We start from the raw sequence: 26,421 nt of genomic DNA on the forward strand, positions 1-26,421 counted from the left end.
TAAATAATCTGGGCATTAGTCAGAATTATGGGCAGAATTATATTCCTTTGGGTGAGATTATTCAACCTGTTTCTGTAATAAGTTTAAAGCACACTTTTTATTTCCAACATTACTTTCTGTTAATTTGTGAAATCAAATGATGAATTCCAGAGAATAAATTAAGTAATTTAACAGCAGATTGGAGTAAAATTACTGGCAACTCCCCCTCAAAACAATCTTCCAGAGGCGGCTTCAGGTTTCTGAGGTCATCGTTGAACCTCAATAAATCAGCACTTGTTTAAGACTTTGGTAAAAACAACAAAAAAATGTGGAAGAACGTATTCTAACAACAAACACGAAGGGAAGTGAAGCGGCCAGGGAGCAGAGAGCTGTGAGAGGGGCGTGGCCTGTGAGAGGGGCGTGGCCTGTATGTGGGGTGTGGCCTGTGTGTGGGGCGTGGCCTGTGAGAGGGGTGTGTCCTGTGTGTGGGGCGTGGCCTGTATGTGGGGTGTGGCCTGTGTGGGGCGTGGCCTGTGAGAGGGGCGTGGCCTGTATGTGGGGTGTGGCCTGTGTGTGGGGCGTGGCCTGTGATAGGGGTGTGGCCTGTGTGTGGGGCGTGGCCTGTATGTGGGGCGTGACTCGTGTGTGGGGCGTGGCCTGTATGTGGGGTGTGGCCTGTGTGTGGGGCGTGGCCTGTATGCGGGGCGTGGCCTGTGTGTGTGGGGCGTGGCCTGTTTGCGGGGCGTGGCCTGTGAGAGGGGTGTGGCCTGTGTGTGTGGCGTGGCCTGTGTGTGGGGCGTGGCCTGTGTGTGGGGCGTGGCCTGTGTGTGGGGCGTGGCCTGTGTGTGGGGCGTGGCCTGTTTGCGGGGCGTGGCCTGTGAGAGGGGTGTGGCCTGTGTGCACAGTGAGAGGACGTCAATGGAAGCTCCTGATGAAGAGCACAGCATGAGCCTCAGGCCACATCCTTTTGCCGTCATGGATGTTTTTGTGCTGCATATTCATAAATACATACCAGTGGAGACGTAAACAGAATCACTAAGTCATAGCTATTTATAATAAAAAAAATGTTTGTGTATAAATAAATGATAAAATAGCTACAACTTTGTGCTTCTGTCAGCGACAGCAGAGAAGGCTGACTGGATTTCATTCACTCCGTATGTCGCACACGCACATTTTTTCATTTGTTTTTACCAAGGATCAGTCATTGAGAATCTGTTATTCATAACCAGAGCTGATTGGAAGCGAGATATCACATTCATGTTTAAGTGGATCAACCAACACCTCCCAGGACGTGGAGCTGCAGGTTCATGGAATATGAGCAACCGGCTCAGGTCTCTTCTGCGTCAGCACCTGGCTTCTTTTGGCTTCTTTTGTCCCCCTGCATCCCTGTCATAGGTAACGTACTGTCACAGATGCCGTTCTTCCAATCAGCGTGAAAAACAATCACAGGCCACCGTATCAATCGTATCCTGCATATGTAGCAAGCTGAATCAATTACATTGAGCCTCTGCATGGCAGCGGGGCGACAGGAGGGAGGCTGTGTGGATTTGTGGGTCGGCTCAGTCTGGTGTTGATGCTGCCACAGGTCAAACATAGCAGACACCCATCCTCCTGATTATAAAACAATGCAGAACGCGGCTCAGCAGACGTCCAGGTGGCCGCTGCAGCCCAGAAGCTTCCCCACCTCAAAGCAGCAGCAGCAGGAACAGAAAGAGGATTACATCAGGAGATCCGCTGATTACAAGCACTGTTCACGCTATTGTGTGGCAAGCTTCAGCCTCTTTAATACACTGTCTGATATCGAATATGAAAAAATAATAGAGCACTTAGTAGGAGGAAAGAAACAGATGGACTGAGGAAGATAAGGGCGTTTTCGGGCGGGGGGGCAATTCATGTTGCATCGATTCAAACACCCTTTGGGATCTGACGTTGTGGAAGAGTTGAAGGCGATTAGCAGCTCGACAAATCCTGTAATAAAGCCCAGACACACACACACACACACACACAGACACAGACACAGACACACAGACACAGACACACACACACACAGACTAGTCCTCACACTATTTCTCCTCCTGATGCAGTGTGCAGTGCATCATATGAGTGCATGGGAGTTTGGAGTTGCACAGTGTGGTCATTGTGCTATTCAGTGATTAAATGCACCATTATATTTCATGTGAATGGTTTTTTTAGCAACAAAAAAACAAGATATGTGCGCAGATCAAAGCCGCTGCCAGCGCAGTGGGTTTAAGAGGCAGAACTCATTAACCTCCGGGCCAATAGTCACTTTATTTTTGATAGAAAAACTGGGGTGTGAGAAAATGAGAAGTGATGTATTTCCCCCATCTGTTGCTGAGCTTCTCACTGTTCAGATTGTCGTGTAGATAGCGCTGTTGTCAGATTAGAGGATGTACTCTCTCAAGCTCCCAAAACTCTCCCTTCCACACATACTGACCCCGAACGCCGCTTCACCTCCCTGTTTTGCTCCTCTCTCGCTTTGTCTGCTTTTCCACGCTGACGTCACCCCACATCAGTCTATATCTCCCACCCTTACTTCCTTTTCACCTCTCTCACCCATTCTCACCCCGTCCTGTCTCTTTGCCTTCCTCACACTCTAAAAGCAGCTACAGGGAACATTAAAAAAAGAAAAACATGGCCAACCCTTCAAATCTAAAGCATTACAGACTTCTCTCCATTTTTCATTTCTTTCTTAAATCCTTGGATGTGCAACTTCCTGCATATCTCCAGTTCAACCTTCTTGACCCTCCAGTCTGTTTTTAGGCAGGCCACTCATCTGAGACCCTCCTTCTGCTCGCCGTCACAGAGGAGCTCCACACTGCGACAGGGGCCTCCCCCTCTTCCGTTGTTTTCCTGCTGGTGCTTTCAGCAGCATTTACATGGTGAACGGCCAGATCCTCGTCTCCTCCCTCCAATAGCTGGAGGTTCTGTATCAGGCTTTGCACTCTTCCGGTTCTCCTCCTACCTCGGGTTTACTTGGAAAGGATGGGTCTGAAACCTGTGGCCTCACTTCTGGGGTTCCTCAGGGTTGTGTTCTGGGTCCTCTTCTTGTTTTTCTCTCGACACAGAGGCACTGGGCTGTGTTGTCAGCTCACATAACCTTTTCTTACCACAGCTATGTGGGTGACACTCTTGTCTTTTTCCTGGTCTGACACCCAGGTGATAGAATGAATCTCTGCTTGTCTGGCTGACCTCTCTCAGTGGATGTCTGCACACCGCCTGAAGCTAAACTTTGACAAGGCCGAGCCACTCTTCCTTCCAGAAAAGGCGTCTCCCGTCATTGACCTCTACATCACAAGAACTCGGTGGTGCCACCAACTCAAGACTGCAGGGAATCTCAGTGTGACACTGGATGACCAGCAGTCTGTCGATGTCAGCATCACTCACACCAACCCGCTGTTGCAGCCACTTTCTTCCATTCCTCACCCAGGAGGCGCCACCGGTTCTGGTCCAGGCTCCTGTCGTCTACAGCTACTCTCCCTTGGCTAGTGAGCCTGCTGGTGCCATGTGGCCTCTGCAGCTCATCCAGAGTGCAGCGGCCCTGGTGGTCTTCCACCTCCCCAGGTTCACCCTCACTACCTGCTCCTCTGCTCCTCTGCAACCTGCGCTGCTCCCAGTGGCTGCTCACATCTCATTTAAGTGCTGTGGAAGCAAGTAGTCCTGCTTTAGGACTACAGCCTTACAGCCCAGTCCAGTAGTCGGGTTGGTGCTCCCTCACCACAGAGAGGACCAGCACCCGCTCTGCAGCAATAGTCAATCAGCAGATATGATAAGTTTACTTGCATGCGTGTTGCACTCTTTGGATTGCACCCACGTGGTTGAATGCATCCATTGTAAGTCGCTTTGGAAAAAAGCTTCAGCTAAATAATTGTTGTGCAATATGTACAAGTGAAATACAATTAATTAATTCGTAAAACATGTTGTGTTATCTGTAAAAAGTTGAGTAAATGGCTTTTGGGTGTTTTCAACATTTGTCCATTGACACTTTCCCATAGAGTTCATTCCCAGTTCTACACTTTAGTTGACGTAGCAGGCAGAAAGGTGAAAATGATGATTTGATTTCTAACATGGCTTCGACTCAGAGGTCTGTTTTCTGTAGAAAGCTAACTGTCATGAGCATACTGTGTCTTTAATGTTTCTCATTGAGCATGCATGTGTTGTTAAACAGAAGGAATGGCTCAGAGGTAAGAACACAGACATTAAATTCAAACACTGACACATTTTGAAATTTTTGTGCAAACGAGTTGTGCAAAATGTATCCAGCAACAACCTCCTGCATCCTTAAAGCGAGAAGCTGCAATAGAGTCACCATTAAACGCCTACATGCCTGTTGATGTGCAGCAGAAACTGTGCAGAATAATTCATCAAATAACACGTTTGATGTGCACAAAAGCACCGGGAGGTGGGAGGTGGGGGGGCAACATGGAAGCAGGGGATCTTCTGCCCTTGTTGTGTCTTGACTGATTTAACAATGTGTGGGATTTAAAATCCCACATGGGAGCGACAGAAACCTGGACGTTACTATTTCTGCTGATTCTATTTTGCTGGAGAAACAGCACATTTCACACAGTATGTTGGAAAGATTTAGTTTTTAGTGTTTTGGCATTACAAATAAACATACAGTTATTGGATGAACTGTCAATCAAACTCTCTCTCTCTCCAGTGAACTGATGCTAATGCAGCATCTATGCTAACCTCTTCAGGAGGTTCAGAACAGACAGTTGCTTTTCCGTGTCGCATCACAAACACCTGAACCGCGCCCGTCTCTGCCAGTAGCTGCTCACAGGATGCTGGGTGGTGCCTCATGGCGTCTGACACCAATGCGTCACGTTTTGAACTAACTCTAATGTGCACCAACCTGCGTCATCCATAGACTCTCTGCAACTGATGTGGTCCATCCATGCATCCATTTCAGCTGCTTATCCGGGGTCGAGTCTCGGTGGCAGCAGCCCAGCAGGCCGACCCAGGCTTCCCTCACACCTGCAACATGGTGCAGCTCATTCTGGAGACCCCGAGGCGTTCCCAGACCAGCCAGGAGATGTAATCCCTCCAGCGTGTCCTGGGTCTTCCTCGGGGCCTCCTACCAGTTGGACGTGCCTGGAGAACCTCTAACGGGAGGCGTCCAGGAGAACTGATGTGGTATAAAGGTCAAACTCCTCCTCACAGGGACGGGAGGTGGATGGGCCAAACAAACAAAGCGCATTCGTCCTTCCTGCTCATGCCACGCCCAAAACCGTCACGAGAAGAGGAACCTAGAGTTCGGACCACCGACCAAGCGTCGGTATTTGACGAGTTGAGGGTGAGAGTCTGTTGCTTCTTACCCTCTCACACTGAAGGGTTCGGCTCTATATACTGTAGATAGTTGCATGTTTTTTAAGGACTCAACACACTGTATTTTCAATTTTACACTTGGTTGTTGGAGAAGGGGACGCGCCCCGCCAGGTTCCCTGTCAGTCCACATTAGAGCTGATGTTTGCACTGGGCTGAGCGCTCGTTGGATCAATGTAAAGTGAAACGCATCCTGTGTTTGGTCTCATCACTGTGATGCATTCTTCTCTTTACTTTGAGCACAATGAACTGAACTGTTCATTGACGTGTTGTTGATGAAACTAAATAAACTCACAGAAGGCCATGGTAATCCATGCTGTTGTGTTGGAGGCTATCAGGCCGTTGGATGCCGCGTGGGGAAGGGGTGGAGTCATATAACCATGATGTCATATTCAGCTCTTCATCACCTGAGAGAGATGGCACAAAGCAGACAACCACAGAGCATGAATCATGCTGCTCTCCTCCCAGAAGTTCAGTCACAGACCTGCAACAGAAAGAAAATCAAACCCATTTCAGTCAAAAGTATCATACTCACTTACTTACAAAATATACAGTACAAAACACATCCAGAGAAATAAATGACGTGACAAGTATATCTGCAGGGCTCCAGTAGCGTTTCCCCTGCAGTCTGTTTATTCCAAATGGGAGACGTCTCTCAGCAGCTTCATATCTCTCCACTGCTGCCACATCAATACAATGTTCAGTGCACCGGGGAAATCCCCCGTAGGCCGCCGGGGTTGAAGCCGGCCCTCCCTCTGACATCGGCAAATTATTTTGCTGGGCGGTGCGAATGACGCGAAAAAACGTTGCGAATATTCACTTTTTTCCTTTTTTGCTCTTTCGCTTTTTCGCCAGAGTTAAAATATCTGAACTTTGGCGAAAAATTCATCCGTTGCAAAAGCCAATCAGGGTGGAGAAGCTCCGCCCGACGTCTCCACCGTCCTGCCGGAGCAGAATTCAACTGCTGCCGGTCCGTCTGAATGAGCGCTGGAAGCGGCTTCATCCAGACACGCGTCCTGCAGTCGAAGATGTGCGACTACGGATAATATTATGAACCCAGACACGGGCGTCTGATGTTCTGATGTTTGTGGTGTTTCCACAACAAACATAACGCAGGAATAGTTGTTAATGTCTCATGGTCGATAGCGGACATGAAAACTGTTTTACAGGAATGTGACCGGGTCAGTTTAGGTTAGCTAGTGAGGCTATGTGCGGCTAACTGGCGGTAACGGGGCTCAAGACGCGCCCCCTTTCCGCCACAACTGGTTGCGAAAATATTTGCAAAGCTTTTGGTGTGAACACAGCTTAAAACTTAAATTCCAGTCATCACTGACTGAGTTTTAAACTCCTCACAATCTGTATTCACACTCATAGTTTCCACACCCAGAATGCAACACGACTGATCGCAAGATGTCTTCACACTCGGTAGTAAGTAGTAAGATGTAAGTGTTCGGTAGTAGACACGGCCATGGTTTCCATACCCAGCATGCAACACTACTGACCTGTATTGACACTCATGGTTTGGATGTTTCTTGCAGGTTTTCAGAGCTTTTTGGCGGTTTGAGGACGTTCTGTCTTGATGTTAATCCAGAACATCGACACTCCGGCAGACTTGAAATGTACATTTAAGTTTTATTTTTGGGTCAACGTTCTCACGTAGCCTCTGACATGTGTCAAGAGTAAGAGGCTCAGACGGATGTATCCGGTCATTTTTCAAAATAAAACCGGCCTTGTTTTGTTTTTTCCATTCTTTCTGTGGGATACCAAGGGGACGTTGGTCACTCGCTCACAGACGAAGACGTTTTTGAGAGTGATTCAACAGCATGGCAGCAACATGTGAAGCCTTTAAAGGAGTAAACTGATATAGTTCTTTATTCCTGTGAGACTGTTATGCACCTGAGCCACAGAGTTAGTTTATGTTCTGTTACTTATCTTATTGTTTTGTTCTGCACCTTCAACACCACTACACACACACCCCTACACACACACACACACACACACACACACACACACACACACACACCCAGCATGCAACACTGCTGTCTCCATACTATCTCAGGTTCAAACTGCACCATCTTTTCATTCACTACATTGGCTTGTCACTCGTTTTGATGTGTGTAGTAGTGTTAAGCCCCGCCCAGCGCTCTAAAACAACAACACGCGTTAACGCACAAATATTTCACATTTAAATTTCAATTTTTTTGCTGCGTTAACACGTGACCAGCTCTAATATTTACTTAAAAAAAGGCTAAAAAGTATTTTTTCCAGCAATCTAACTTTAATCCAAACACAGCATGAAAAGCAGAACAAGTCATAACACAACATATAGATTTACAAAGTGACAAAAACAACAACCCATCAAGCCAACATTACACAAAGGTCGTCACTTCAACCAGAGTGTTTTATCATTTAGTTGAACACAACTTTTTGTTTTATTTTGTTGAAATCGAGGTTCCTGACAAAGTCACAAAGTCTTGATCATTAAACATGTTTATGTGGTTCCTTTATGCATTTAAAACCTAAAACGTGTCGGTGCCGACTGCATCACAAGAGGAAGGTTATGTACATATTCACTGGAGGACACTAAACGTTCAGTGAGGAGTAGACGCTCTGCCGGAAGCTTTCACTTGTCACGTTTCATTGACACAATTTCTACAGTCACAAAACAAAAATAGCCGTTTTATCTCCAGGTTTCTTTTGCCTTTTAGAAAGGAAATCATCTTGTGCTGAGTGCAGCAGAGGCAGCAGAGAACAACACATGTGAGACTTCAGTCTCCGCTGACAAAGCCTCGCCTCCTTCTGCCACCACCGCACTGTGAAATTGTGGGTTGAGATACAAAGTGCATCTCATCCCTAACAAAAGGCAAATCTTTTCTTCCCGTGGCTTCATTGAGATGGAGCCCGGTGAGAGGGGCCCGGCTCAGCTGGATCCAGCCCATCATATCAATCCAGATGCAATCCGGATGATGGTTGTGTTCAGTGGTCTGAAAACCTCCCGCTGTCCGCTGTCTGGTTTTATAGACGCATGCATCTAGAAAAGTCCGCTGCTCCTTCTACAGGAGGAATAAAGTCCTTTTCATTATGTTTCCATTCATTCCAGTTAATGCAACATTATTCATTTGCAGCATGTAAAAACAAAGACGCTGCAAAACAAGTTTTTACACTTTGCTGAAGTGGATCAGTTCAATAAGTATATGAAGTATCAATACATAGAACATGCGAAAAGTGAAATGGAAACAGAATTAGTGGAAACACTACGACAGCCACGAGGAACGACAGATCATCTTTCTGTAAACTCAGTTTCTGTTTGGATCCATCTTCTTGGTTAAGTTTCGTCTCGGCTTTTTTTCTTGACTTTTTTGACGTTAGATATTGAGATTACTGATCTTCCCAAAATGCATAAAAGGTAAATGTCAGTTTAACGTCACATGTCCTCACAGCCAGACAAGGTCAGCTAAAATGATCTGTATCCAGTCTTTATTGAAAAAGTAAATGCTTTCAGAGTAATTCATACTTTTGTATGGTCAGTGCCAACACAACGTACAGGATGTAAATATGAGACAGAACACGCTGCTCCCTCGTCTCCTGCTCCCTCGTCTCCTGCTCCCTCGTCTCCTGCTCCCTCGTCTCCTGCTCCCTCGTCTCCTGCTCCCTCGTCTCCTGCTCCCTTCATGAAGTTACTGCTTCCTGTTGTGTTGTCACACTCACAGGTGTAATCTATGAAATCTGCCACATTGCATTGTGGGTATTGATTTTATGTTTCCAATTCTTTTCAAATCATTTCCCCAATATTTCAGAAATTTGAGGAAGAAATTATATTGATCTATGATTACCAATGCTTATGTCCAATGTCACTCCTTTGCTGTTTTCATATTTTTATGAAAAACTGATCGTCAGGATCATTTTGAGTCTGATACGGGAATATAATAAACTGTATTCATCACTTTCAGTGGTCAACTGCTCGACATGTTTCATAGAAATAGATGATTAAATTAATTAAAATAAAGTAGTGAATGAACAAATGATCATTGATTTGATAAATTAAATATTTAAAAAGGAGAATGTAATAGAAATGAGCTTCAATAGGGAGATCTCATTCATCTTCGTGGAGGTTTGCGCCATAGCCAGAGCATCCAGAGCAGCAAATCAATGAAATGAGCTGCAGCCCTGAAGCCTCCACATACCAGCTGTGAGGATGCTGTCATTGCATCATCACACTGACACCTGATGGATTGAGTTCACCACTGTGTTTACTCTCTCTCCTGACCACCAGGGGGCGACTCCTCTGGTTGTATAGAAGTCTATGCTTCATGTGTTAAAGCTGCATTCTCTCTCCTGACCACCAGGGGGCGACTCCTCTGGTTGTATAGAAGTCTATGCTTCATGTGTTAAAGCTGCATTCTCTCTCCTGACCACCAGGGGGCGACTCCTCTGGTTGTATAGAAGTCTATGCTGCATGTGTTAAAGCTGCATTCTCTCTCCTGACCACCAGGGGGCTACTCCTCTGGTTGTATAGAAGTCTATGCTGCATGTGTTAAAGCTGCATTCTCTCTCCTGACCACCAGGGGGCGACTCCTCTGGTTGTATAGAAGTCTATGCTTCATGTGTTAAAGCTGCATTCTCTCTCCTGACCACCAGGGGGCGACTCCTCTGGTTGTATAGAAGTCTATGCTTCATGTGTTAAAGCTGCATTCTCTCTCCTGACCACCAGGGGGCGACTCCTCTGGTTGTATAGAAGTCTATGCTTCATGTGTTAAAGCTGCATTCTCTCTCCTGACCACCAGGGGGCGACTCCTCTGGTTGTATAGAAGTCTATGCTTCATGTGTTAAAGCTGCATTCTCTCTCCTGACCACCAGGGGGCGACTCCTCTGGTTGTATAGAAGTCTATGCTGCATGTGTTAAAGCTGCATTCTCTCTCCTGACCACCAGGGGGCGACTCCTCTGGTTGTATAGAAGTCTATGCTTCATGTGTTAAAGCTGCATTCTCTCTCCTGACCACCAGGGGGCGACTCCTCTGGTTGTATAGAAGTCTATGCTTCATGTGTTAAAGCTGCATTCTCTCTCCTGACCACCAGGGGGCGACTCCTCTGGTTGTACAGAAGTCTATGCTTCATGTGTTAAAGCTGCATTCTCTCTCCTGACCAGCAGGGGGCGACTCCTCTGGTTGTATAGAAGTCTATGCTTCATGTGTTAAAGCTGCATTCTCTCTCCTGACCACCAGGGGGCGACTCCTCTGGTTGTATAGAAGTCTATGCTTCATGTGTTAAAGCTGCATTCTCTCTCCTGACCACCAGGGGGCGACTCCTCTGGTTGTATAGAAGTCTATGCTTCATGTGTTAAAGCTGCATTCTCTCTCCTGACCACCAGGGGGCGACTCCTCTGGTTGTATAGAAGTCTATGCTTCATGTGTTAAAGCTGCATTCTCTCTCCTGACCACCAGGGGGCGACTCCTCTGGTTGTATAGAAGTCTATGCTTCATGTGTTAAAGCTGCATTCTCTCTCTTAAACACCAGGGGGCGACTCCTCTGGTTGTATAGAAGTCTATGCTTCATGTGGTAAAGCTGCAGTGATAATAATGAAACTTGTTTGCATTATTATTAAGTGTTGGTCAGAACAGTTCTCCAGCTCACTAACCTGCATTAAACCTTTCCGTCACAGTTCACAGCTTTCATTTCTCTCCTCGTGTGTCGGATTGGTTCATAATGTGGAGACGATGCACAAACGTTTTCTCTCTCCTCGATTGGTCGTCTTTTATCTGCACTTGATGGGTTTTCGTTCATGTCTTTGATGCCCTGCGATTTCCTGGTTTGTCCGGTGTTCTTTCATATCTTCTTTTATCTTTTCAAACATATCAACTCCTTTTGAAAAAAGCAAGTGCATAAGCGTCGTTACAGCCTCCCTCTGCCGCGAGCTGCATGTTCACCAGGTAGCTGAAGCCTCACAGTGAGCATAGTATACAGTGTTCCTTTAGGAGAAAACATGAAGGAGCAGATGTAGAACATGCCAAATACTGTATGAACAACGCGTTTCATATGTATGTATATTGCTTTCATATGTATGTGTGTATGTATGTATGTATTGTGTTTTTTCTCCTTCCTATTATAGTGTGTTTTTATTTTTTTTTAAACTGACTCAGAGCCCTGCGAACAAATTCCAATGTGTCTGCACTGTACAAATGGCGAAATGAAAAAACCCTGAACCTTGAAGCTCGCGCCTTGCAATGCACCGTCTCTGGAGGCCATTGTGCAGTGTGAGAGTTTATGTTTGTGTCATTGTGGGCTTCTCTGACAATGTGCCTGCAGCTATGCATCATGTGCAACATGATTAGAACCAATCTCTCCGCCATGACCGTGAGGTTTTGTTTTCATCCGTGCTGTGTCATGTCAGGCTGCTCCAGAGCGTCGGACCAGGGACAGCAGGTGGGAATCAGCTCCCCGGCTCACTCACAGCTCTCCTGTTGCAAAATAAACAAATGACATGACATGAATAAACAGTAGTTTTGCTCTCAGGTGGTTATTCTATTTGAATCGGTCTTTTAATAAAAAGCATCCGTTGCACACATGATGATAAATCAGCTGGTGAAAACACATTGTGTAATCAGCACATTGTGATTGTCTGGACAAAATGTTCTACTTTTTAATTAAGCCATGGAACATTTTGTAATTATCTGCCACATTTAATGACACTGACACAATATGTAGGAGTCATAGAGGTTTCATAAAAATACCAAAAGGTATTTGTAGACATTGTAGCATTAAATCATTCAAAACAATTCAGTTGGTTCAGTAGATTAGTTCAAGCTTCACAAACTACCTGAAGATGAAAACATCTATTTCTGTTGCTTATTACTTAAAGCATCTATTATCACATCTGCATCAAACGTTAACAATATATCAATAATTCATTACAAAATTGGGCCAATTTTAATAAATATTGTTCTCATGCTCTTCCTCATAAAGTGCAGCAGATTCTTTACAAACATTGGTGTTATGTGTTATTAGGTAATGATGCGTACTTTCATTCTGAGCTATGGAATATGCAAATAAATACAAAGAGGAGTGCATGAAGGTGTGAATCCAGTAAAAGAAGGACAGAGTCTTGCTTCACCACCTCAGATGTGTGTAGAGACAACTGTTAGTGCACATGGTTGATCTCTCTCTCTCTCTCTCTCTCTCTCTCTCTCTCTCTCTCTCTCTCTCTCTCTCTCTCTCTCTCTCTCTCTCTCTCTCTCTCTCAGGCGTCATGTCTGCAACAGGAAACGGTTACGTCATGTATATGACCTTCAAACGGAAGACCAAGCTGAAGCCTCCTGAGCTCATGACCGTGAATCTAGCCGTCTTCGACTTTGGCATATCAGGTACATTTATATATATGTATGTATGTATATATATATATATATATATATATATATATATATATATATATATATATATATATATATATATATATATATATATATCAGGTACTGGCTCCTGTGACGTGAAAGATGATGGATGTGAGAGACGTGGTTCCACTGAACATGTTAAATGTGGCCGTTGGCGCGTCGGGTCAGAGCGAGTGAGGCGCGATGAATAAAGTTGTAGACTGGTATGTAGCAATGTAGCAATAGTTGTGCTATGCTAATAATGACTTAACAGACGAGTGCGTCCAAGGTGAGGACAGACTTTCACCAAGCAGACCGACGTCAGTGTTATTGGACCAGCTGATGTCACGTCGCATCACGTTAAAGACAGCGCTACCAGGGCGCTTATTTAAATTGTCTTTGGTTCAGAAGTGTAGATTTTAATATATCTGCTGGTTTGCAGCAGCGAACAATGGCAACCAATAAGTCTGCTGATTGGGTCCGAGACAAAAAACTCAAGTGAGAGAGTTTTGTCTTTCATGTAATTGCCGTGTGATTAAAAACCTGAGAGAAACCTTCCTCTGGTGATTCTGTGATGCTGCTGACCAGCAGCAGCATCACACCTGCACACCGCTTGAGATGTTCATCAGGCAGAGAAGCTGCTTCAGGCCTGTTTACTCTACTGGATGTGAAGGAGAAACATCCTCCTGTGCTGATATTTACATCCTGTTTTTCAAACGTCGTCCTGACTGTGTTGTCAGTGAGTCCTCCCGTGTGTCTCTAGTGCAGTCTCTCTCATCCATGTTGCATTATGTTAAGCTTTTTATGTTCATCAATTCATGTTTTCATTCTCTTGGTGTCAGAGGAACAAAATAATGTCATTCCCATGTTTGTTTCTACTCCTGATAAGAAACCTTTTAATTTGTTTTCTCTGCTTCACTGAACCAGTGAGTATCTAGTATTGCATCATGTTGCTGTCACAATCTAAATGTTCAAACACAATTTATTTAAATTCCATATCTATTGACTTTGATTCTTATTGACTCTGGAAACAGACGGACGCTTTGGCATCAACTCCCCTCGTCTCCGTCCAAACACTTTATGAAAGCTAGTCTCACACTTTTCCTACGACAACAGTGTACACTGACCGCTTGTTTATTAACATTACCTCATCTACATTCTCTTAACATCCTCCTATTAACATGATCTTATTAACATTATCTTATTAACATCCTCCTATTAACATTAGATTATTAACATTATCTTATTCACATTATCTTATTCACATGATCTTATTAACATTACTAACTGATGATATTGAGCAAGTTGTTGATGAAATAAAGAGTTGCAGTAAAGGTGATGCTCATAATTCAGGAGCTTATGAAAGGTTATTACAATGATCTTGAGGGGACATGAATGTCTCAATACAATGAGACAAAGACAAGGAGACAAAGACAAGGAGACAAAGACAAGGAGACAAAGACAAGGAGACAAAGACAAGGAGACAAAGAGACGAAGACAAAGACAAGGAGACAAAGACAAGGAGACAAAGACAAGGAGACAAAGAGACGAAGACAAAGAGACGAAGACAAAGACAGTGGAACGTTGTATTCAAGCCCGGTCCTGCATGTGGAGGAAAGATTTGCTTCCCTTCCCTTTTCTCAGAATTGTCCTTTTGGAGGACGTGGTAGTGTGATGTTAGCAGCTGTTTGTACAGAAGCATTCATCCAGGAGCCTCCAGGGCTTCACAGAGGAAGCCATAGTTTCCTAACATATTATTATGCGCTTACAATAGATGTAGATTTGTCTTATGGTTTCTCTCAGATCCTCTGAGCAGACGACCGGACTCTCTTTATATGGAAGTGTCACAACTTAGACATGAACAACGGTTACTGGAGATGTCAGCTGACCCCTGATGATTATAATATGTAATCTTTGAGATAATAGTTTTGTTCTTTGGGCTTTGGAGAAACCATGAGATGCTGATGATGCAAGGTCCTTCAAGGTCAAATCAGATTGTGCAACCAATTGTCTCCTATCGAGTTAAAAGAAAAATAACAAAGGCTCTCTTTAAAAACATTTACAATATGAACTGGGACACCGAGCAGCAGAGCAAAAGGTGCGTTCTGCTGATGAATCCATGTTCAGTCTTGTGGAGCATTTCTTCATTTCACGTCTGCACGCCACCAGGCCGCTGGCTGCTGTGTGGCCTGGCCCCGGATACCTGGCGTGTGGAGTCAAGCGTTGGCGTGTGGAAGGTTGGCGAGGCGGTGACCCGCTCTGTGCAGGAACTCATTGAAAGTCAAGCCAACAAAGAGCACTTGTGTTGGGGTGGCGTGGTCTGGTTATCAGCCCATGTGTTGGCCCCGGGGCCTCGCGCTGCAGTGCTGGGCTCCAAATAAGTGCTTTTAAACCGACCCTTGTGACGGCTGCTCGTAGAGAATAACCACAGAAATGGGTCACCGCTCCAGTCGGCAGTGAAGCCTAAAACATTCTGCAGCTGGAGTCTCTGGACGGCTGTGGTTCATCTCTCATCTCTCATCTCTCATGACTCATCTCTCATCTTTTATGACTCATCTCTCATGGCTCATGACTCATCTCTCATGGCTCATTGCTTATCTCTCATCTCATCTCTCATGACTCATCTCTCATGACTCATCTCTCATCTTTTATGACTCATCTCTCATGACTCATCTCTCATGACTCATCTCTCATCTCTCATGACTCATCTCTCATGACTCATCTCTCATGACTCATGACTCATCTCTCATGGCTCATCTCTCATGACTCATGACTCATCTCTCATGGCTCATCTCTCATGACTCATCTCTCATCTTTTATGACTCATCTCTCATGACTCATCTCTCATGACTCATCTCTCATCTTTTATGACTCATCTCTCATGACTCATGACTCATCTCTCATCTTTTATGACTCATCTCTCATGGCTCATCTCTCATGGCTCATCTCTCATGACTCATCTCTCATGACTCATCTCTCATGACTCATCTCTCATATTTCATCTCTCATATTTCATCTCTCATGACTCATCTCTCATGGCTCATCTCTCATGACTCATCTCTCATGGCTCATGGCTCATCTGTCATGACTCATCTGTCATCTCTCATGACTCATCTCTCATCTCTCATGACTCATCTCTCATGACTCATCTCTCATGGCTCATCTCTCATATTTCATCTCTCATGACTCATCTCTCATGACTCATCTCTCATGACTCATCTCTCATGACTCATATCTCATGACTCATATCTCATGGCTCATGATTCATCTCTCATGACTCATCTCTCATATTTCATCTCTCATGACTTATCTCTCATGACTCATCTCTCATCTCTCATGACTCATCTCTCATCTCTCATGACTCATCTCTCATGACTCATCTCCCATGACTCATCTCTTATGACTCATCTCTCATGACTCATCTCTCATGACTTATCTCTCATGACTCATCTCTCATCTCTCATGGCTCCAGAGTATCAGCCAGTTGATCCCTGGTCTCCTCTAGATTGGATGTCTAGACACTGACTGCAGACCAGTGCTCCTGTGATGACCAGACTGAGGATGGGTTGAATACAAGTTGTATCCATTTTAATGTGACAAGGATCTCTTTTTTAAATTTTTTTACATTTTTTTTCGGATGATTTGATTGGAAGCTTGATGGAGGTATCATGAAATCTAACAGCCTGTGATTTGATTTCATTCAGTTCTCTTCTTTCAAAGAAGATTTAAAAGCCGTCACCGTCATGCGTCACTCTGCCGTGTGGGCGCGTCCATCACGTCGACTTGTTCGGCCAAAGCAATCTCCATTTTGTAACAGCTTCTTTATCCTGATGAGCACACACACACACACACACACACACACACACACACACACACACTTTTGTTAAAGCACACAAACACACAAGGCCGAGGGAGATACGAGACCCTGTGAGAACTCCTCACTCCAACACACTTTATTCTTCATACGTACAGGCAGCAACCAACACATAGTTTATAACGGCTACCTCATGATGTCTTTTACCTAGAAAAAATAGGCGACACGCCAATTTGAATATGTTAAATGCGACTATGGCTCAGTGGTTAACATGCCCGTCTTCCAGCTGGAGGGTCGGGGGTTCAAGCCCCGGCTCTGCAGGACACTTAACCTAATCGCTCCCAGTTGCTCTGGCTATGGTGTGAAGAGTAAACATGAACGTTGCTTTGGATAAAAGTGTCAGATACGTCTGATATTCTGAGATCATTCATGAAATAATGCAATGGATGTGTCCAACGATTGTCCCCAAACCGGTTACTAATAATGAAAATAGTGGAAGTATTGAACTCTACGTTGTTAAACCTGTGCAGCGTTTCTTGTGACTGTCGTCTCAGGTTTCATGGCTTCAGTTCTGAGGAGCTCACAGCATCTGGTGGTCGGTGCAAAACCTTCTCTTGGGGCGAGATTTGTAAATGTGGCACGAAGGATGAAAAATTATATTTTGATGAGATATCACACTTTTGAGCACTCCTCCTGACGTGAAGCGTCTGGATGTGTTTAGAAGATTAAATCACACGAAAATGTTGCTTGAGGCAGTCATAATCTTAATTTTGGTGAATTTTGTTTTTTAAAGTTCCCTTCCTCTTGTGTCTATATATATATATATATATATATATATATATATATATATATATATATATATATATATATATATATATATATATATATATATATATATACACAGTGTGACACATGACAGACACTAAAATTAGCCCAAAAGCACAACACCCTGAGTGGGTTTCAACCTTTTCTGATCTTTAAATGTGGCGGTTACTCTGAATTTATTACAGTTCAAGGGTATTTCAGCATCAACAACTGTGAGTAATTCTTGCCATGAAATGACTATCACTGTAATATATATATATATATATATATATATATATATATATATATATATATATATATATATATTTGTTAGTTATTGGGCCAAGGTAGAGTCTGAGCAGATGAGTTTTCTGATGGAAGATGTGTCATCAGTGTATGTCATGTACGTCTCGATGTTACTGGGGAATTCATTCCACTGTGAAGCAGCGACAGCATTGCTGCAGAGCGGGTGCTGGTCCTCTCTGTGGTGAGGGAGCACCAACCCGACTACTGGACTGGGCTGTAAGGCTGTAGTCCTAAAGCAGGACTACTTGCTTCCACAGCACTTAAATGAGATGTGAGCAGCCACTGGGAGCCAGCGCAGGCTGCAGAGGAGCAGAGGAGCAGGTAGTGAGGGTGAACCTGGGGAGGTGGAAGACCACCAGGGCCGCTGCACTCTGGATGAGCTGCAGAGGCCACATGGCACCAGCAGGCTCACTAGCCAAGGGAGAGTAGCTGTAGACGACAGGAGCCTGGACCAGAACCGGTGGCGCCTCCTGGGTGAGGAATGGAAGAAAGTGGCTGCAACAGCGGGAGTGAAAATTGGAGAGAAAATTGGTGGAATCATCATTTAAAAGAAATATCCTTTTTTATTGCTGTAACACCGTGATATAACACCATCAGTCCAAAACAAAATGGGCATCGGCATTCATGAGGATTTATGTGTACAAAACAACATAGTTAGTAAGCTGTCATGGCAATCTTAGGGAATTACATAATTGCATTTTGTAATTGTTTTTTGTCATGGTTTGACTCTTAAATCTCTCAAAGTCAGTGTTTGTCATCCCTCCAGCACTGTGTGTGTGGGTGGATGCAGCTGCATTCATGTCATATTGCAGTCCTCTGCTCCATAAGGTTATTACAACAGACAAATACATGTTTGGCATCAGTGAATCAATTCAGAATCGTAGGATGCTAAGATTTATGTTATGGGATGTCACACATGAGTCTTTTTTCAAGCCACCTACAACTAACTTGTTTTTTTCTGGCATGCACTTTCCACTTGAAATAAAACAATGAGAACAATTTAAAAGTTAATATGAATCCAATTTGAAACCTTATTAATCAACCTCGCTCAGTATGAGTAAAGATGTAGCATGTAGCATGTAGCATTAGCACAGCAACAAAAAGAGATGCGTTCGGTGCTCCATTTCCATTTCATGATGATTGTTGTACATCAAAGAACATTTAATGCAAAGTGGTAACAGCACATTTCTCCTCTGCGTGCTGAGGAGAAACAAAACCCTGCATGTTGCTGTTGATCGCATCGACCTTCTATCCACGGCTCAGCGATGCTCTGTCTCTGGTGCTGGAAGTGGCTGTTTAACGGTTGAAAGCAGAACGTTTTCCTTCTTCTATGCTCCTGTCAACACTTTCATGTCTGTTATTCTGTCTATTTCTCTCTTTTATTCTCCTGGTGCTTTGTATGCAGTTAAGTTTGTCATTCGTCTCGTTCCATTCAGCTGGTGACACTTTTCACGGCGCTGTACATCTCTGTCTTTTACAAAAAGGTTCTCATATCAAAAAGCTCTCATTTCCTTTTAAATGTAAATGTGAGTCTACTGTCACTGTGGCACATGAAACACGACACACATGTAGTCCCATCCTTTTGACCCCTCCAGCGCCTGTGGAGCAATCTGCTGTGTTGCTCAACTGGCCCCTCTGGGGTCCACGCTCCATACCGAGTCCATGGGTCCTGAGGGCCCGCGGACTGAGCCGCTGCCGCCTCGCTTAAACATGTCCTGAACATCTGCTTAGGTAACCGTGTTCCTTTGATGACTGCACATGCAGCGCTCGTTATGCTAGAGGCAGATCTGAGCTGAGTGAGCTCACGCGGTGTCTTTGGACCAGCTGGTGCTGCTGGAGTCCTGCAGCAGCGCTTTGGTGCAACTCAGCAACATGTTGGTTCGGACCCTTTGGACAAATCCACTGGATTCAACATGAATTCTCACCAATTTCATCTTTCAGATTCAAAGCTTAGAGGAAGCGTTCCCATGCATAGCTCACAGAAGCTCGCCCATGGCGTACCATCTGTGTTTCCTCAGAGTTATACACACATTGCAGTGAAACATCGTTTGCTGCACCACAGTAGCTGCTTTGTTTTCTTCAAGCTACTGCAGCTACAGTTTATTAAACAGGTGACTTCTGTATATTTCAACCTGGACCCTATTTGCCCATGTTTTATGTACCTGTTCTTTTCATACAGTTGCCAGAAACTTGATATCAATGACCATCTGAAGCACTTTGAGTGAACGCACATTGACTTTGCATAATGTTGCCCTGAGAGAGGACTTTGCTGCTAGTTGCTGCGCTCTGCAGCGACTCTATCAAATGAAATGTCTTAGGATTTGAAACAAGTAAAAAAAACCAACACATTTTATACATTATACAACTAAAATCATGTAACTCATGTGTTTCACCTTGCATAACGTCATCCTCAGTGCTGTAATCCTCAGTAATCCTCTGCTGGTTGACCTGCTTACAAGGACACGATGCTTCTTGATCATCTTGAAAGTGATAATATACTAAATTACATTTGTCTATTAAAAATGGGTGATTGTATCTCAAACTCATGTTGCAACCTTTTTCATGACCAAAATGTTGATTAAATAAAAGTTATATTGAGAGTTGAAACAAAACCTTATGGAGTCCCGAAGTGGACAACAAATCCGGAACAGACAATCTCCGGATCAAGAGCCAACGACATTACCTTTATGAACGTTCTCCATTATTTAAATGAGTTTTTTGCCCGAGGGACCTAACAAAGCATTCATTCAACTGATGGACGTTGGTCTCTCACACTTTGATCTGGGAGCAAGTTGTCCTTTGGGATCATGAATATTTATGTTGTGGGGTCGTGGCCAGGAGATGTCAGGACGCGTTGGGATGACTGCACTTAATACTATCAGGTCAATATTCTCACTTGACCAACTATGTCCATTATGATTGCAAACTCCCCTTGAGGACAAATCCTAATCTGATTTTGTGACCTTTCCCCAATGAGCCACCAGACGCCATATATCCAGTCAGCTGTATCTCTGTTTCCAGAGTGTTTGCAAAGCCCAGCAGTGCAGGACTCTGGAGGAGTCGCCGTCTGACGACAGCCGGCTGGTTCCCAGCTTTTGGCGGATGTGTTCGGCCTCTTTGGCTCTGCGTATGGACCGCTCAGACAAAGCCTGCTGCAACGTGATTGGTCAACACGACTCAAGACGACAAACAGAAACTTTCTGTTATCAAAATCTTGTCTAATGAACCCAGAATCCGTTTCAAAAGATTTCTAAATAGTGAACCATTCCTCTAACAAATCAATCTGAAGTGTATGTTTAGAGATTCTGGATTTGCTTTTTGAAAGGGGGGTCCATGTTTTATCCTTCATTTGTTCTACACAGTCAACAAGTCTGGATGCTTTCCTCCCCAATAATAAACCAGGCAGTGGAAGCAAATCTTTAGCAAAAAAAATAAATGGAAAAGAAGATTACTAGAAAATGGAGCAATCCCTAAATATAGAACTGAGGAAGATTAGCAACTCCCCAAACAATGTGTGCATGCTTGCTGGGCGTGAGGGGGGTCGGGTGCCACATTTCAACTCTGTACATAAACCCAATTTACTTAGTGCTCCTTTCCTCATGGTGATGATAATCGCTGTTGCATTGCCTGATTTGTACAGCTGAGAGTTCCCGGCTGTTACTGCCATGACTGTTATTGAACATGTGAGCGGCTGTGTGTTCATGCCCCGCTGGGTCTTCCAGGATTCCAAGAAAACATTGGCCTCATCAAATCATTGGCTCATGATTACGCAAACTTGCCTTGAGAGGTTTTTGATTTTTATCCCCTTTGTGCCTCTCGGGCCGGCGTGCCACATGACCCTCGGCATGTCTAGCTTTCTGTGGAGAAGGTTTGCATCTGACACACACAACAATCAGGGAGTCACTGTTCACTGCAGGAAGGAGGACACTGCAGCTTTGTGCTGAACCCATGAAGTCTTGTTGTGTGGGAAGGCCATTCCCACACATGCCATTGATAGCATTCACAGTATGAGACAGGACCGTGACCTTTCGCAGAAGCTTTAATACAACAATTACTAGTATTGCCTGATTGATTCTCCTCTCCTTTCTTACTGTTGTCACATGTATTCCTGCTTTTTTGACTTTTGAATACACTGGGCTCTTGTCATCTCCACTCTGAACACACTGACCTCAGGTAGTTCATTTAGTATCAAGGCAAGGCGACCAAATTTTACTGTTACGTCGTCGTTGGTCATTGAGGTCGGTTGATAGTCAGGAATATCCTGGAGAAAAACAGAGTAGATGATTTGGGAGAAGTGTGAAGGATGATGGATGGGTACTATGAGGCCTTGAGAGTATCAGTGTTTTAGATCTGTGTTGGAGGAAGGGTTGTGGAGATGGTGAGTGGTAGAGAATAATCATTTAATTTGATTCTAATCCGTTAAATCTGTCTTCCCCTTCCACTCTTTCTCCAAACCCACCTCAACCTCCACCAACACCCATCCTCTTTTCCAATCTTCCCATTCCTATTTCACACATGTGATTATTTTACCCTCCCCTTCTATCCTTTTAGTGACAGGAAAGCCCTTTTTCATTGTATCTAGTTTCGCCCACCGCTGGCTGTTCGGCTGGGAGGGTTGTCGTTTCTATGGCTGGGCGGGCTTCTTCTTCGGTTGCGGGAGCCTCATCACTATGACCGTGGTCAGTCTGGACCGGTACCTCAAGATCTGCCATCTCAGATACGGTACGTCAGGATCTCTTATAAACAAGTAAATTGTATTTCCTTTTTTAATTGAGAGCTTTAACCACAAACAATTAGCAATGTTAAGCCGTCTGTTCCTTTACACTCAACATTTGGGACGCTCATAGTAAGCTAGCAGGGTATTCAGAACTTTTGTATTCGTATTGGACCAATCAAAAAGCTTCTGTATCAAGCGCTGCAATGGACCAATCGCTTGAAATCCATTACAGTGTTTGGTTTGACTTAAGTTTGAGTCTTTTGAAATAGTTCATATTACAGGGATGCAACATTTTCAAACAACAGAAAGCAGGGGCACACAACTAAAAACACTCTGAGGTCAATTTCCTTGAATTTGTCTTGTTCCTTTAATTGTCTGCCAGAAGCAGTGGCACTTTGTCGACCAGCCCAACTGAAGCTGACCGATTCAGGATCTAAAGTCTCTCTCTCTCTCTCGCTCACCACCTGTCCATCGTCTTTCTCTTCACTCTCAGGCACATGGCTGAAACGCCACCACGCCTTCCTGTGCCTGGCCTTCGTGTGGGTGTATGCCGCTTTCTGGGCCACCATGCCCCTGGTCGGCTGGGGGAACTACGCCCCGGAGCCCTTCGGGACCTCCTGCACGTTGGACTGGTGGCTGGCGCAGGCCTCCGTGTCTGGCCAGTGCTTCGTCATGGCCATCCTGTTTTTCTGCCTCGTCCTCCCCGCGGGCATCATCGTCTTCTCCTACGTCATGATCATCTTCAAGGTCAAGTCGTCCGCGAAGGAGATTTCACACTTTGACGCCCGCATCAGAAACAGCCACAACCTCGAGATAAAGCTCACAAAGGTGGGTGGGAGGTTGGAGGGAAGGTGCTGGGAAAGAAAATGGAGGTGGACAAAGAGAAGAGAAGACATTTCAGTAACTCATAGAGGATATATAAGTGATTCGTATGCTGCTTTGTGTCCCCCGCCAGGTGGCAATGCTGATCTGTGCAGGCTTCTTGATAGCCTGGATCCCGTATGCGGTGGTGTCGGTGGTGTCAGCGTTTGGTGAGCCCGACTCGGTGCCCATCACCGTGTCTGTCATTCCCACGCTGCTGGCCAAGTCCTCGGCCATGTACAACCCCATCATCTACCAGGTGCTGGACCTGAAAAATTCCTGCACAAATTCCTCCTGTTTTAAGGGCCTGAAGAAACGCAAGCATTTTAAAAATTCCAGGTAAACAAAGTGCGTTAGTTTTCCTGTTGTGTTCTCGTTGAGACTCACCGGCTCCTGCTACCAGCCAGCTGACTCATACACATTCAAGGGTGCAACACATCAAACTTTCTGATTCTCTGCTATGAACACATCCTTCCTTCACCTCAACCTCCTCCATATCTGCTCCATGTTTGATGTTGTTTTAACTGACATTTAATGTGCATTTAATGTGCGATGATGTGTTAATTAAGGAAGGGATCAGTTTCCGCTGCAGAATCCTTTAACCCTTCTAGTTTCACCCCACTTTCTGGATACTGCGGTCCCAAACATTCTTGGGTTTGGATTGAAAAGCTGAGGATCAAAAGAGCCCATTGTATATGTGTGTGGTGATGTTCGTCCCCATTATAACCATGTAACTGCAGTAAGACCATTGTTTTTACCTGACCTCACTGTAAAAAGTGGACTGTCGAGGATAATCACCGCCTCATGAAACCTTTCAACCTCCATCTCGAGACCTCTGGCCTCCAGACTCTGGTTGGCTTGATCAGGTATATTGACAATAAGGGTTTCCTCAACATAAGCCCTCACCATGAAATTGCTGGAAAAATGTAATTCTCTGTAATGCATAACAATTAAGGTTGAATGTTCACTGGTAATCCTTCACAAAGTCTGTTCCCATTTCCTGGGGGGAAAGAATACCTGCATGTTGCTGAGATTTTTCAATTTTGTGTGTGTGTGTGTGTGTGTGTGTTTACTTGCAAAGGACTGTTTTTATGCACCGACCTTAAGCTGCCAATATCACAGTCATATAATGGGATCAACCTTTCATTTACAGCAGTTTCTACCCATTAACTTAAAGCTAAAATGGCTTCTCATAGTCCGGCACCGGTGAATAAAGAGTGCAGATCCTCCATCACAAGTGCTGCATTCAAAACCAGCAGACAGTATTTCTGAAAGCTTTATTTTGACTTCAATGAAGCTCTTATCGTAAAGTGTGCAGGTCTGTCAATGGGAGACTGGTAGTTACTCATAGGGGACATCCCAAGTCTCTTATTTCAACTTTCTTCATTCATCATTCAAGACATAAGCTGGGTTATTCTATAATTACTTCACAATTAGAATTCCAATACATAGAGAAGCAACTATTTCATAGTTGTAGACAACCCATCCAGCCGGTAGAAATCGCCTTTTGCTTATAAGCAACCGAACATTGGACACAGTATAAATACCTCTCACTGTGTATAAATACTCAATTGCTACTCAGATGAAACATCTCCACTGTGACAGTGATGATAACTGTGTCTTTGTTACTATAAGTAGTAATTTAACACCATTAAATCAACTGAAATTATTATGTTTCAAGTGCATTTTTTTTGACTGTTCACTAAAAAATGTCAGAAGCAGAAAATAATTCTGTTACACAAGTTAATATTCAACTGCCCAACAAAATTGTAACGCAATAGTGCAAGCTGAATTTTGATGAAGCCTCAATTCATGCTCAATGTTGAGCTTAGATCTGTTTTCTGTTTTGAGAGACGCAGCAGCAGAAAAGCCGACCTCATGGAGATCGGCTTTTCAAAAAATGTCAAGAATGGGCAAGTCGTGCATGTGTAACGCCGTGACGTAGACATTTCCCTGAATGTACAGGCATTTCATCATGTATTTATGAATGATGTTTAATGTCCGGCACTTTTGTTATATTGAATTTCTCAATAAAGATCTTGGACATTTTGCATAAGAGATTTGGGATGTACCATAGAATCATTTTCATTGACATATCTTGAGGTGAAAGGTCAGTTAGAAAATCACCATATCAGCAAAACGTGTCTTTGCCAAAGTTCAGAAAGTTATTTGCGTGGCTTTCTGTATAAAAATCTTCTTCCTTCCTGTTTCTTTGTGTTTCTTACTGACGTTCTCGTTTGATGTTGCAGGTTATACACCATCTCTGGCTCGTTAAAGGACAACACATCAGCCAAAGACGCTCACATCGAGATATGACACTTTGGACTGCGGGACCCTCTTACCTCTCCTACGATGGTTTGGCTTGTCCCCTCCCCCTCTTGTGCCCTCCACTCGCCCAATCACACGCTGCCTGTCACCTGCTATGCTATCAACAGCAGCTCACCTGTGTTTCCCGGTGGTTTCTGAGTCTCGCTGCTTGTTGTTAGACCTACGCTGGATCCCCGTGTCACATGGTTCCCACAGCTCCTCTTCCCTCCAAACACACATCTTCCCCACAAGGTCGTACCTCATCTGTGGAGTCGTGGTGTCTTTTCAGTGGTTGCAACCTACAAGTGATGTGTTGTGTGAGCTTCTTGACTTGTTTTTTCTCCACAATGTGTCTAAGAAAAAACAACAACACATTGATGTTCCTGACTTATGACAGCGTTGTTCTCACAGTACGGCTCTACTGAGGTTGGAAAGCGGTTTCAACCTGAGTGGAGTCACAGCTCGAGCTATAACTTTTCATAAATCTGAATCTGATGAAAGTGTGAAACTGCTATGAACTTTTTTCATGTATTTTAAACAATGTTTCTAAAAGCGAACATCAGAAACCACATTCAACCTGACGTGAGCCACGTCTGAACAGGTCTGGGTGCAACCGTCAAGCTCAAAGTTGTATTTTTACTGTTTGTACAGGCTGTTGTCTTTAGTACTCCTTCATCTGTGGCTTGTATACAGTCAATATATCTCAAAAGGTCTCATCAACAGTGAAACAATCAGTGCACTTTACATGAAAACCTTCAGTATGCATTGACACCAGTTTGTTTATGTGAATGAATGGACTGTCAAACTTTAAGGAACCACTGTGGTTGATTCAGGAAGCATTTTCTTTTCCTGGGTATTCGCACCCTGAGATGCTTCAGCACATAAAGAACATAAACATGAACGTTTTCCTCACTTAACATCGG

The 26,421-nt window shown here is 44.3% G+C and overlaps 1 protein-coding gene across 1 annotated transcript in view; it reads left to right on the plus strand.

Moving 5' to 3' along the window:
- The window catches only part of opn5 (opsin 5), a 40,892-nt gene extending 15,316 nt beyond the window's left edge, over positions 1 to 25,576 (plus strand). The window contains exons 3-7 of the mRNA XM_068577461.1: positions 12,564 to 12,683; positions 22,165 to 22,335; positions 22,824 to 23,158; positions 23,286 to 23,530; positions 25,441 to 25,576. Coding sequence (XP_068433562.1) covers positions 12,564 to 12,683; positions 22,165 to 22,335; positions 22,824 to 23,158; positions 23,286 to 23,530; positions 25,441 to 25,507 — 938 coding nt within the window. The 3' untranslated portion in view covers positions 25,508 to 25,576. The remainder of the gene's footprint in view (positions 1 to 12,563; positions 12,684 to 22,164; positions 22,336 to 22,823; positions 23,159 to 23,285; positions 23,531 to 25,440) is intronic.
- Positions 25,577 to 26,421: the final 845 nt, after the last annotated feature.

This window comes from Clinocottus analis, unplaced genomic scaffold (genome assembly GCF_023055335.1).
Source record: "Clinocottus analis isolate CAN_PGR_092001 unplaced genomic scaffold, fCliAna1.0.p SCAF_15, whole genome shotgun sequence".
Lineage (NCBI taxonomy): Eukaryota > Metazoa > Chordata > Actinopteri > Perciformes > Cottidae > Clinocottus > Clinocottus analis.